Source organism: Pygoscelis adeliae, unplaced genomic scaffold (assembly GCF_000699105.1).
Source record: "Pygoscelis adeliae isolate BGI_AS28 unplaced genomic scaffold, ASM69910v1 Scaffold103, whole genome shotgun sequence".
Taxonomy (NCBI): domain Eukaryota; kingdom Metazoa; phylum Chordata; class Aves; order Sphenisciformes; family Spheniscidae; genus Pygoscelis; species Pygoscelis adeliae.
In genome coordinates this window covers 4691968-4706969 of record NW_008824723.1, presented here as the reverse complement: position 1 = coordinate 4706969, position 15002 = coordinate 4691968, and the positions used below count along the sequence as shown (strand labels likewise).

General features: G+C 37.2%; 1 protein-coding gene across 1 annotated transcript in view; it reads right to left on the bottom strand.

Moving 5' to 3' along the window:
* Positions 1-13034, bottom strand: part of EFR3A (EFR3 homolog A (S. cerevisiae)) — an 82087-nt gene extending 69053 nt beyond the window's left edge. Inside the window, exons 1-3 of the mRNA XM_009323359.1 lie at positions 12983-13034; positions 7447-7603; positions 6457-6546 (exon numbers count right to left, since the gene is read on the bottom strand). Coding sequence (XP_009321634.1) covers positions 6457-6469 — 13 coding nt within the window. The 5' untranslated portion in view covers positions 6470-6546; positions 7447-7603; positions 12983-13034. The remainder of the gene's footprint in view (positions 1-6456; positions 6547-7446; positions 7604-12982) is intronic.
* Positions 13035-15002: the final 1968 nt, after the last annotated feature.

The following is a 15002-nucleotide window of genomic DNA, read 5'->3' as shown; positions in this document are numbered from 1 at the left end:
TGGTGGGTGGAGGCGGGGGGGGGGGGGGGGGGGGGGAAGAGGTTTTGCGTCATGATACACCTATTTCTAAACAAATACTGATTTCATAGCAAGGTGTTTCGTAAATCAGTGAAAAATGGGGACATAAGCAAACTACTGGACTAAAGGAGAAGGGGAGGGAAAAGAAGGCTCATAACGCTTTGTGTAATCTCTGAAGCACATGAACTGGCATTATTCCTCCACCCAGACAAGTAGTAGAGCATGGAGCAGATTCATAAGAAACATCGACAAAATATCCACTGTACTTAAAGGCCTCATCCAGTAACACACTGAGCCAGCAGGATATCCTTTATCTACTATTTAATTCGGAATAAAAAAAAGGAAAGAAGGATTGACATTATCACAGCAACCTCCTCCTACTCTCACTACTTAACACGAATACTTCGATCTGCCTCTCCCTGTCCAAATGCCTGGCTCCTCCCAAGATTAGTGGGTACAGGCGAGCAGAGTCTCCCCAGCACAGTGATGATCCTGGCACAGACGTAAGCTCCCAGTACCAGACAGACTATCCTGTTCAAAGCCTGGCTTCACCCTGACCCTAACCTATTCTCTGACCCAGACGAGCAATTTTCAGAATACTGCATCCTTGCACACTTCACAGCTGCAGAGGATAGCTGCAGGTGATAGATAAGCATGCTGTAACCTTTGTAGGCACCCAAAGGCCAACAAACATGCTTTACACTCCTCCACAGGTTCCACTGAGGAGGGAGGCTGCAACACCTGCACCTCCCCTACCACTTTGTTCCCACTTTGTTGCAGGTAGGGAGCAACATCTAACATGGAAGACCATTCTACAGAATATTCTGCAGCACCTCAGGATTGAGATGGACATCGCGCTTGAAAGAGACGAAAGACACTATGGAGGGCATGGTTGAAAGGTAACAGGACAAGCAGCAACACTTAGCCTATCTCCAGGGTGGCCGGGGGTCGATAACAAGCATTTCTTGAGGGGTGCCGGGGCAAAACTATTCCGAAAGGGCCACTGTCTCCCTCTGGAGCCTTCAAACCATACTTCTGGTCAGCAGGTTGGCCAACTACAGGTAAAAATATATATACACCTGGCTAAGTGCCAGCTTTAGTGACCACTCCTTAAGCCCAGGTTACAGAATCCCTCCCAGACGATCAAGCTGGTCATACCTTTTCTTCCCAGTCCCAGCTTCAGACAGCAAAGCAGACAGCTGACAGGAACTTTCTCCACGCCACTCTCCTCACACCCAGTTCTAGTTTTAAAAGTTCTAAACTAGATTTTCCACACTCCCTTTCCCATTGCATTTCCTCATAGATTACTGGACACAGCCTTCATTCCCAGCAAGGAAGAAAGTTATTTTGTTGAACAGTTGCTGCTCACTTCTGTTTTGCTACAGGAATTCATGTGGATTAAGCCATTGCCTTTAAAGCAACACCCCTTGTACATGCATGTATTTTGAGGGTGAGAGGGGAGGGGAAGAAGAGGGCATGAACAAGAAGCTGGGACAAGAGCATGGGTCTGGATACAACTCTAGACAGAGCATTAGGACGTGGTATGTTGATAGTGTATTAAGTAGGGGCTAAAGCAAAGCAAATCATCTCGCAGCGATGTTGCAAGTTACACAAGCTCCCATTGTAAATGTGGTAATGTTACAATTAATGGTACATTTAAAGTCTCAGGCTTATGGCAGTAGCACATATCGATTACTTAACATCTCTCAGAACACAAATGGTCACTGAAACACCATCTGCATTTCAGCAGATGTCATGATTCCAAGGTCAGAATCACCAAAGAAACTGGAATGACTCCTGACTCATGGGAAAGTTGCCAAAACGTGTAAAGATCTACCTTGCTGGTCAACCGAAATCTGTATTACACAGTAGCCTCTTCTGTTCTTGAAGCTGTGGCTTCCCTATACCAATCAACAGATGGAACAGTGGCAAACACTCCCTACTTTTGGAAGGTCATGAAGATTTTGTCAATACTACACATTTGCACTGTTTGAAGAGAGCTTGAAGGATGGCACTGCTAAACTTTGATCACTACCTGCCCTACAGAAGACAAGCTCACTTCAAACCAATGAGTAACTGGTCAGCAAGTGCTCAGGGTTGCAAGTTTTTTCAGGGCGATAAACACCTGAAACTTTGTGCATTGAAAAATCTGAACATAGAGAAGCATGAAGAAGTTTCCTGACTAGTGCTACTTCTCCCATTTTCTTAAGACGATGCAGCTTGTTTTCTTGACCCAACCCACAGGGAAGGAACACAGCTGCAGTGGTAAGGAATCCCAGAATCTTATGCTGCTGCCCATCTTTTTCCTCAGAGAAAAGGATGCTCAGAAAAGTTGTGTCACTTCTTTAACACAGGTATCCTATGACTGCAGTATCCAGGCTGGGAGGATTAAATTCTCCACTCCTGCCCAGTGGTGCCTTGCAGCACACATTGCCCAAATGCACAGTGCTGAAATAGGTCAGGGAGTAGGGACCACACTGTCACTTGAATTGCATGAAAAAAATAAGGCATGAGAAGCTTTCTGTGAGTGAAAACAGCAAGTGCGTTATGATTAAAAGTCTTGATGATGAGCAAGCAAAGGTTCACAGGCCTTTCTGGAATCCTCAAAGCTAATGCAGTGGGAAGGTTTAGCTCAGTGTCGTAGTTTAACTCTTTCGCAGCTGAAACCAGGAGCCTCAGGGAACTAGGTTTTAACTAGCTCAGAGTAAACCACTGAACTGTATATAGGACATGTAAGAGTGTGTTGTTCTATATATCCTTTTTCCTATTAAAACACCCCAAATGCCAACATAAGCATAGCCAGAGCTTCAGAAACAAGTTTTACCCTCATTTGAACACACTCAGCTATAGACTTCAGTACATACAAACAAATTTTGAAAAACATTTCCTAATTAAAAAGAAAACTTTCTGTATACAAGATACAAGTAGTTCAATACCACATTACATAGATTTGATTTCCCCACACACACACTGTACATAGAAAGCAATGTAAGAAAGAACAGATGAAAATTTTTCTGGGAATCTAGAATCATACTGTGGTATCTACACTGAGAAAACTGAGTGCAGCAATTCTTCTGAGGCACATACACAGGGCTCAAAACATGACAGAACATCTGTTCCTGTGCAGTAACAAAGTGTTTAAATTGTATTGACATTATTGAAAAATAAAATGCTAAACAAAAATGTTGTAATGTTACTTTGAAAGAGTCACATAAGACACATAGGCTTAAGAACTCAAATTCTTGTTCAAGTCTTACCAACCTTCAAATAAGTACCCTGTTTGTCTCGATACCTACACATTTGATTTTCCCAGAAAGTATTTACAAAATGGGATATTGCAATTTGGACATGTGAACATACATATAGAAGAACATTAAAATAATTTGGAACCAAAAATTTGAAAAAAAACTCTTTACATATTATCAAGAGGAGGTCCTCAGAGCTGCCTATACACTCCATTTTACACACTTTCTTTTCTCTGCAGACAGCTTTACCTAATTCATCCTGCCCTCATAGAAGATTTGTGCTACAACAAACAAACAAGTACAAGTTTATGTAACAACTTTTCAATATTAACAGTTTTAAACACAGACATGAAAGACAGAAGTTATACTAAAATAAACTCCTTCTAGGTTAATCTGAATTATAAAATATCCTCATGGTGGTTATCTTTCCCATTAGTTCTAAAAAGTGTTCCAGCTTGGATTCAGGTTTCCCAGAATAATTGAAAAGCAGCTGTTACAAGGTTCTGAATTGTCTTCTCCTCTCCAAAACAGTGAGATTTAAGGGTGGAACATATGCCTATCTAGAACCACGTATCCCAGCTAATTAAAAAGCAGTCGTCCCCCCCCGTAATTTCTAATCAGCCACAGAGTACACATGGAACATACATGCACCTGATTGCTCTTCTGTGCATCTTCAGTACCTAAAGGCTATGTCCCTTCGCTACCGCCACCCTGTTTCCCACCACAGAATCATAAAGGTTGGAAAAGACCTCTAAGAACATCGAGTCCAACCGTCAACCCAAGACCACCATGCCCACTAAACCATAGAATCATAAAAGGTTGGAAGAGACCTCCAAGATCATCGAGTCCAACCATCAACCCAACAACACCATGCCCACTAAACCATGTCCCTAAGCGCCTCATCTACCCGCCTTTTAAATACTTCCAGGGATGGTGACTCAACCACTTCCCTGAGAGAGCAATGAGGTCTCTCCACCAAACTAAACTGTTCAGTCTAGGAGACAGACATTTATATTTATACACAAAGAAGTAGTTCTATATACACGTTGTTAATCAGCAAGTCTTAGGTGTCTCAGCTTTCCGCAGAAACTAGAGACGACATCTGTGGGCGCACAGGCTCATTGGTTTCTACAGCAGTCCAAGCGTTCTTTCCCACAACCAGCACTTCTCAAGATGTTGCAATTCCAACATCAGATTAAATTTGCAAAAATAATGTTCTGTCAGTTCTTTAAGCTCATGTCTAAACTAATGTCAATAACAGATCACAAACTCATTAAAAAAAACCACCACAACACCCGCATAGAGAAAAAGTCTTCGATCCAGCTTACACTGCATTTATTACAAGAGAAATCTGCTAGCTCAATCGTATCAGACACAGATCAATTATAATTTAATAACTATTCATATTTTATTACCTATGAAGTTCAGAAGTAGTGTATCAGCATCTTAAAGTCCTTTTCTAATCATTAAACAGCTATGTTCTAGTTTAAGAAAAATGGGAGAATCTGTTTTAATCGCATAAGTTATTCTGTATTTGTTAGAACTACAGAAGGAGACCAACAAAATACCTGTGAAGATTTATCTTCACATATTTCCTTACATATTATCAGCTTTACAACAGTATCAGGAAGGAGTACTGATTTAATATAAAGATACAGCTAAGCGTTAGGTTGAAATTCTTTACTCATTCTCTTACTAAGGAATGAGTAAGCATTCTCAAGCCACAATTAAAGACTCGGGGTGCCCATTTCAAGCCAAAGTACAGACCTTAATCAGCAAAATACTGTAACATATCCAAGTACAATTTAAAATCACAATTGTGCTCTTCTTGAAAAATGAAAGGACCGAGACCTTTAACAGATCTCAAGTTAGACATGAAAAGGAAGGCTGAGTTATACAGATGCCAACTATATTTTTTAAAATCTTGGGGTCTAGAATTTTGCTCAGACTTTACATGGAATAAATCTATTTATTAAAAAGTACTGAATTTAAAAAGAACTGAAAAAATGTTTATTTTGAAATCAAATATTTACCTTTTCTCACACAATTGTTGGGGATTTTGCACACCTTTACAAAAGATTAATTCTTACTGCCATGTTTCTAGTTTAGAAAAACAATTCAATATTTGAAAGAAGCCAAAGTTCTTAAACACAAAATACCAGTACTTCAGTAGCGTTCATTTCATGACCTCAGTTATTTGCACATGTAAATTATCAAAGGCTAGACAGTTCTTTACCTACAATGAAGCCTTGTTGCTCTGAATTAAAAGCATGCAAGTCAGATTACTGCAATATTCACTCTACACAAATACATTTACCGATTTAAACTTCTGTTCAAGAAAATAGCAAGTACTCCATAAACAGATTGATCTAATTTGCTTTTTGTATTTTGTACTTAGGCGAATTAAGAAGTTTCCTAGTTTACAAATGACTTGCTAGTCTTAAGATTCTTAAATATACCTGTGCAAGACAAGGATTCTATAACTGTTTTAAGTTTTGAAATGTAAACAATTATGACACGTCCCTTGTGTTAGAAAATTTCATACTGCCCTCTACATGGGTACCAAAAGGCTTATAATCTTTGAGCCAGCTGGGTTAACAGTTAGTCATAGGTCGCTCCCTTAAACATATCACCTACAAACAGAATTTGCTAGTATACTTCATAGACACGAACTCTAGAATACGGAATCAAGCAGAACTTTGGCTGTTCAGCTAAGCACCTTCAAAACAGCAAAATCCAGAACTGTTCACCCTTGGACACGGTCATTAGCTGAAATCTACAAGTTGGTAGGTGAGGAAGAATCTCATTCATCTACCTACCCCAACTCTCTACTCATTCCTAATTCCTGCATGAACTAATCTTGAATGATGTAACTTTCTAGAAATAAAAGTGCACTCTTTGAAAGCCAAGAGTCATGTACACAGCTAACTTCCATCTTCAGCAATTCACAAGGTACCTGATTCTCTGGAGAGCCACTGGGGATCCTAGCGGTCGATGATGGGAAAGGAAGTCCATATACCATGTAAAGGGAAGGCCAAAATATTTTTAAAAGAAGTTTACCCTGGTCTTTCCACAGAGACATGCATTTAATCACATAGTGGAAAACTTATCCCCGCCCAAAAATCAATTTTCTTTGTTGTCATGCATAAAAAAATAGGACACTTGCATGCATAATCAGCACGAGCCTTCTTACCCTTTCGTCCCATGATCGAGAAATCAATAGCAAACAATGCTGCACATGAAGGTTAATCGACAGATAGGAAAACCAGTTGCAAAGCGATGTCTGTAAATAACAATAGCCATATTTTAATAAAACCTGAAAAAACTATTAAGGTACATTGTAACATTCAGTGAACTGCCCATGTGTAGTTTAAAAGCACAAAAAGGCTTTGATGGGGACAGAATTAAGTTCCTCTCTAAAGCATTTGATTTCCTATGTTATATGCCCAGATTGCGCACACGTAAATGACAACAGCTGAAAAAATAAATTCTTTGGGTTTTGACAAGGAATGGATGAAAAAAAATTGTTCATTTCTTGGCTATACTGAAGTGTGTTCCAAAACAAATGGAAGGAATGAAAGGAGGAACCATGTTAACAATGTTACTAGACATTATTTGCAATGTGTTAATACAAGTGATTTTCACTTTCTATGGAACTGCTCCTAAACATTAACTTTCCCAAATGGGGTTAGGATGATGTGTACACAGAGAGAATTAACAGCTAACAGAAAACAACAAAACGAATGCTTGTTCAAATTAACAAGTCTTAAAGAAATCCATGCAGATTCATTAAAGAATATGGAAGCAACCCCCCCACTGGCACACAAAGTTGCTTAGGGTATCATGAGTGAAATAAACAGATGTACAAAGAGCTACAGTTTTCCAGCTACAAGTTCCTGGGGTTTTTTTTCTTAGCTTAATCAAAGGATACATCTAGAGAAGTTACTACTTTTTCTTTTCACTGTAGAAAAGCCAATCACCTAAAAATCAGCTGAAAAAACTGCATCTAAATGTTTACATATTGAAAGCATTTATTGTATATTATTACACAAAGAATGCATTATATATTTTGTGACCATAGTAACATAATAGTTACAGATATTCTGAAATACAGTTATTTTCCTTCACTGGCCTAGGTCTAGCAAATGGCAAACTGCTGAAGAAAGCCCAAACCATGACATACCCTTGGCAGCCGTTTTTCAAGTTCCTGTGTTGGTTAGGTTAGTAGTTGAAACATGGACTTGATACAGGGCTGCTTGTGTTTCTCATCCTCTAAGGTACTAGAATCAAGCAGCAGACAATGATTTGAGATATTCCCCCATGTAACTCTTCTGTAATAGCTGAAATACGAAAATTTTATAGGATTATAATGTATTTATTTCAACACTATTCTAAGTAGTCGACAATACTGTCAGAAAGCTAATAGGGTTTCTACTGCCTATAAAATAAATTAAAGCAATTATGAAAAATGCTTCATTAAGTCTTCGGGAAGGTCCCATTTAGGGTTTTAAAGTATCAAGGGTACATGAGAAACGTACTTCAGATGAGGAAAAAAGTATGTTAGATAGAAAGAGTGGAGAAAGTTATTAATTAGAACTATGGCTTAATTTTCACTAAAAACATTAGAATGCTTAGCCCATGAAGTATTTATATAGACAGATTTAGGAACACACCTCCAGCCACCATGGGTATTTTAGAACTGTATTTCATAGGGAAATAAATCTTCCCTTCTAATTAACAATCTTGTTATTACTTACTTATTATATACAGAATAAAAATTAGAATTGCAAAAGAAAAATAAATTAATTTCCCAAAACTGTTGTCAGGGAAGAAACCCAAAATGAGATTATCTGCCTCTTAAAATGTCTTAAGAACATTAAATAAGAGTTAAGAATTCATTCATTTCAAATTCCATTTCAAGTGCTGTTTTCCTTCCTACACTTGGCAAGGAAGCTCTATTCAAAAAGAAAATTAGAATTTTAAAAGTTTTATTGGTTTTTTTTTTTGTTTGGGGGGAGGGTGGGTTGGTTGTTTGTTTAAAGACCATGAAGCAACTTAACTGAAAGCAGTAACATCCAACAACAAAGAAAAAAAGTCAATCACTATTCAATTGTTCTATCTTCTATTTACTTTCATCTCACACGAACTAGGGGAGCCACCAGTACACACCAGCTGGAGACTAGTCTCTGCAAAGGCAACTGGCAAAAAGCTACATGGTGTTTGGAAAGCTGAGGAAACAAAATGTGACGTAGTTTAATGAGAAGCAATCCATGCATTGAGCATACTTGGAGAAGCATTCTGAAGTTACCAAAACAGTCACTTCACTGTAACCAAGAACAGGCCAATACATGGAAGATTTTCCACTATAACTGATACATGTATCGCTTAAGTCAGAGTGGTCTCTTTCTAACTGGCAAATATTTGACAGAATAGCATAGGGGATGTTCATATTACTAAATTTCACAGCAGTAATTCAAGGGAAGAATGTGGGAAAATTACATTTGTCAAAATCCTTGTTTTTATTTATTTGCTCTCTTAATTTGCATGTTACAGTCAGTCATACAAGGATCTGCTAATCAGCACCTAAAATCAGTTTAACATAGCAATCATTATTAACAAAACCTTGAAAAGCAAAGATATAATTAAGTACGTTAATGGCATAAGTAAGAACAAGAAAAAAGAATATGAAAAAAAAAATCACTGTCCTGGTTTCAGCAGGGATAGAGTTAATTTCCTTCCTAGTAGCTGGTACAGTGCTGTGTGTTGGATTTAGGATGAGAACAAAGTTGATAACGCACCAATGTTTTAGTTGTTGCTAAGTAATGCTTACACTAGCCAAGGGCTTTTTAGTTTTCCATGCTCTACTGAGCATGGTAGAGAAGGCTGAGAAGGCTGGAGGTGCACAAGAAGCTGGGAGGGGGCACAACCAAACTGGCCAAAGAAACATTCCATACCATGTCACGTCATGCTCAGTACATAAACTGGGGGAATCTGGCCGGGGGGGCCGCTGCTCGGGGACTGGCTGGGCATCAGTCGGCGGGTGGTGAGCAATTGCACTGTGCATCACTTGCTTTGTGTATTATTATTATTATCATAATATTATTATTATCATTTTATTTCAATTATTAAACTGTTTTTATCTCAACCCATTAGTTTTTCTCACTTGTGCTCTTCCAATTCTCTCCCCCATCCCACCGGGTGGGGGGGAGTGAGCGAGCGGCTGCGTGGTGCTTAGCTGCTGACAGGTTAAACCACGACAATCACACACATAGCTACCACAAGTAAAATACATTCTTATAGTCAGCAGGTGTTCCCACCTGTATCACACATAATTCTTCTAGTCCAAGCAGTTTCATTTTAGTATAAAATCTGCCTTTAAGTTAAATATTTAAGTGGAGTCAGGGAATACAGCCAGTAAGTAGGTTAGCTGTTTCTGAAAAAAACCTCATTATCTACCAAACTGTGTTTGAAGCATATGATTAAGTGTGAATATCTGGAACATAATGTCCAAAAGAGTCTTAAACGAATGTTTTGATATATGATTTAGATATGCTTTTTTCCTTAACAGAAGCATTTGTAACATTTCAATCCAAATGCAGCCAACAAAAAAAACCTACCAAAACCACCCATGTTCCATAACAGAAGTATGTTAAATGAAATCATCTGCACGAATTACTGAGTAGGGAAATTGAGAGCGAACTTGTGACAAATGAAAAACACATACTGCCTGTACTGCAAAGGCTATCTGCTTACAAGTTCTTGGGTTTTGTTTTTAAATAAAAGAACTAATTAATCCTTTAATCCACAGTTTCTTTGTGATAACGCACAGCTGAATCGGTTAATAAAATAGCTGTGGCTCAAATCGATCTAATCCTACTGTGTTATAAAAGCAGTGAGAAAACACATTTGCTTTCTCAACATTTCAGAACTTGGATTTCAACTTCAGATGAAGACACCATGTCTGTAAGCATACCTTGCATCAATGCCCATGTTATTTGCACAAGAGGAGCTATACATAAAGTTATAGCTACCAAGAATATAGGGAAAAGCAATGCTTTGGCAAGGTTGCTACAAGTGCTGCTGCAATTCTATAGCATTACACCTCCACTACAGACTAGATGTCAATACAGATGCCATGCCATGGCTAGACAAAACCAAGCACTTTTACATCTAAGATTAAGAGAGCAGATTGAAAAGTTTCTGTTTATGGGCTATTACTGTATTGAGACTAAAACCTTAACATTATTTCATTAAGGACTCAATGCAGCACTATATCCCCATATTCTCTAAATGAGATCACTAAACAGCAACATCAACAGAAAATTTGATAATCCAATATGTAACAAACTACTGCAGAGACCAGCACACATGACTGAGATAAGGTTAAATGAGAAGAGCATTACCTTTGGTTATCTGCCGACGTTCATCTCTCTCCCTCTCAATACCACATCCCAGTTCCGACTACATGCCTATTTTTTGAACAGTTAATATTGAGGGAGATAAAAAGTATATTGTCCTGTGAACGTTCACGTACAATAACTTCAAGACTGACTTCTAAACTGTCTCTAGGAACCACTAAAGTCCCCAGAAAGACTAATTAAGTCTCCTTGTCCAGTCTTTCCATAATACCAGTATCTTGGCCTCTCCTGACCTTCCAAACCACAACTTTTAGACCTAGACATTCACTAACTACTGTACTGCAAAAAAGGGGTAAAACTATTACCAGGAACTGATACAGAGACTCAGGAAAGCAAGCAGGACAACACTGGAAGAGGGAGTTGGTCAGGATGACCCAAGAACTCCATCAAACTTCCCTTTTAACTAGATATTATTATTCTACTTCGTTTATAAAAAGAACTCATTCTAGCATGACAGAAAACATTTCACTCTAACAGCCTTTTCCACATTTTATTCCAAAAGATGTTCAACACACTTGTTGATGTGTGGGATGAGAGAACACCATGTGAAAAAAAAATTAAAAATCCCAGCCTTTACAAACAACTGAGCTTTTCAGATTTCAAGGACAAATACTTTAAGATTTCAAAGTAACGCTAAATAGTAGCAACCTGTTTCGTCAATATGCTCTGAAAAGAATCCTGTTGAATCTCTAAAGAAGCCTAAATTAGCAGACAGAAGCTTTTCACATGCAACAAAGTTTAAGTCTTGAAGGCTGTCTCTATGCACATTGATAAAAAGTACAACTAGCCACAAAGTGATGCTTGCTTGCACTAAAATCTAATCTTAGTTCTTCATCACCACAATTTTGGAAGAAAAGTGTTAAGAAAGTACTGTTATTTCTGTATGCAATATACACGCACCTGTTAGGTTACCTTCCCTTCACCCACACACTTAAACTCATCAAATATACACAGAAGAGAAATAAAATGGCTGCGTAGTTCTGAATGTCTCCCTACAGATAAACATAGCAATCAGTTGTTTTGGTCTCCTTTAAGTTCTATCTGACTCTGTAGTAATGCAGACTCTACGCGCATTAGGGTAAATAGTGTTAATAATGACCCTGAACATAAGCACACCTGGTTTGGGGGGGGGATCTTACTCTTCCAGTTTAATTGTTTAAAAAACACACACACTCCTTCACAACAAAAGTGAGTACCGTGATAGAGGCCTTAATAGTACTAAACACTGCAATTGAAACACAGCAGCAGTTCACTGTGTTACAAAAGTTGAACCACAGTACAGCTGGAACAATTTATGCCAGCTGCTTCTCATGTAAACATACAATATAATACACATATGTATGACACTGTTTTGTTACAAAAACTCATGTCTATGTAGAGAAACAGTTTCAACTATTTACCACAAAAGTAGAAAACACCTAAATACTTACAGTAAGGTATTTTACATGACAGTGGTTCAAACAACAACATAGAATTACTGTAAGACATTTTTAGTACCCAATAGTCACAGCTTATTACAAATCTTAAGTCACTGCAAAAAAATATGCTCAAACATTTCCTCATGAAATTAAACATTTGTGAAATTCATTACAAACCTATACTTAAAGTGCACTCAGTATGATTGGTACTGTAACTTTATGAAAGACTTCTTTATCCTCTGGATAAAGCAGGCTGCTTTATCCAAAGACTGATGTTAGTAATTTTGCTAGAGACCGTGCAGGATTTTTCTAAATAGAAAATCGAAAAATAAAAAAAAAATATTTGGAATTAATACTATTGTAAGACATTTTGTAACTTGAGCCTTTGTGTTAGGGAAATTTGCTGCTCTTCAAGGTAAATAATAATTTGATTCTTAGAAACACCTGGCTCAAAAATCTCATTTAACTTTGAATGTTAAAAATTTTAAGTCTTATCACTTTAAATCCTAAATAGTAATTCTATCTTCTATAAACAATTTTCCAAAGATAGGATTATCGCTATACCGGAATATCTTTTTATTTTTTGAATACAACTATTTCAGAACATACTTTAAATCACAAAATTCATCAATGTTAAACTGTGTACTTCTTATTGAAAAGGAAAATGCAGAGCCCATACTAGGTTCCTTTGAAAAATATACGAAGATTTACAAAGGCAGAGGCTGGGTAATATTGAGATCTTAAATATCTTTAAAATGACAGCAAGTATCATAATTTTTTTTTCCATTTTATTTTTGGTAGAATTTTTAACCCCCAAAGAAAATATCGTAATAGTAAACACCCCTAAATACTGTCTTAACATACTTAAGGTAACAATACTTACTGCCAGGCATTGTTAATCAGGAATCTGTCTTCAATTTTGCAAAAATGTAATAAGCTATAAAGAAAACAAAAAGTTGAGTCAAGACAATAGCTTTAGACAATTTACGTCCAAATATGCATAGAAACTTATGCAGAATGAGCCAAAGTCACATTCTTCAGTTCCAGTATCAAAGAGGCTGTTACCACAGAAACCCAGATATCATTTTATCTGACCAGACTATATGTTGGTTTTACCAGCTCTTGAAATTTAGTCATTCTGTTCTTGCATTTGATGCCCGAGTAAACATTTTTCTCTGTATTTACTGGGATGACCTTTCGAACTGCCACTGTTTACGATGCTAAATGGTGCACAGCCTTACAGGATACTTCCACTTCAAATGTAAATCACAGCACTTCTCCATTAAAATGCCTGTGAAAGGTTTCTGCTCCATATAAAGAAAAACGATGTTGACAAATCTGTGTGGCACTTTCTAGGACATTTTTCTCCCAGTATCAAAAAAAGACAGATTTTTAGATCAGAGAGCAAACTAGTATAAACAATAGCTGCTCAAAGGATTTTTGATGCAATTAGGTATCTTCATACAATTAACTCAACTGAAGTTACAACAATCTATTTTGGGGATAAAAATAGCCTAATCTACCTTTTAATTAATTAGCATTAAAAGGCAAATAATTTGAAGATTTTTTCTATATTAAGGCAGGGCATTTTGGTTTTATTAACTGCCAAATGCAGCCTCCCTGCAAATGTAACTTTTCACAAATAAGAAAAAAATCTTAGTTAAAGAGATTGAGTGTTGCTGTTTTCAAAGATAAAATAAAAAAATTAAAGATATTCAGCTAATAGTTGTTTATATATGCACACCAAAAAACTGTAATTCCAGACTCTGATAAAGTGAGAACATACATTTTATTTGGTCACAAAATATGTTTTCATGACCACACGCTATGGAGATATTCATAGTTGCTAAAAATAAACTCTATATTGTCATTGTACATTTATTTCAATCAAAGGTTGCAACCTGCTGATAGCAACTGTGATTAAAAATTGTGCTTCAAAGTAATTTATTTAAAATATCCTATCCTATTAGAAGGCTGTATGTCCCTCTCCAAGGACAGTTAGAAGCAGCACAATTTTATAAAAGGAAACATGTGCTGTGGATTGTGATGTTCAACAGACACATGGAAAAGTGAAATCTCTAATTTAGAGTCTAGTTAAGAACTTACCTGGGAGATGACAGAAAGCAGATTTACTGACATATTAGAACATAAAAATGCAAAGAGCCTGAGGAGAGGTTCAAGGAAGTCAAGTGCCAGAGACTCAGAGTGTTTTACTGACCATCACTAGCAATCAGGAATTCAATACATTCTCCTAGAACATTATCACTGTTGTTGCTAGCAAAGTCAACTATAGAAGGTATTAACGCAGAAATTACTAGAAAAGTTGTATAAGCAACTGAGACAAGTGTTCAAATTGAAGATTTTTTTGTTCTGTTTTTAAATAATTCACTGGATTTTTAATCATTTTATGATCTGTAACAGGACCAAAAATTCAATATGGAGGTAGCCTGTCTTCTACATGCTGAACAGACTACACAATTTCCTCTCCATAAAGTGTTCAATCACTGGCTCATTAGGCCTAGGGCAAAGTTTAGTCCACAGATGCTGGTATCTATTACAGTAGAACATAACTAAAATAAAATAAGAAGCTTCCCACCATGAGTCTGCTCTGCTGTTTGTCACCGAATTAAATTTTACATATCAAACACTGCGCATTAAGTTTTTATATCACTTGGTTCCCCACCCATATTCCCTATTTGAAAAATTAATCAATGTCTTTAGTTTTGAAAGTAGGCAAATGGCCAGTACGATGCAAGATTAATAAGTCACACACTTATTCCTAAATACAGTTAGGTTCAAACTACAATTCCCAGAATCCAAAAAATGCAATATAAGATGGATTTACATAACACAGTGCAATTCTGTGGAAGTACCTGGTGCCTCAAGTTGCGCCAGGGGAGGTT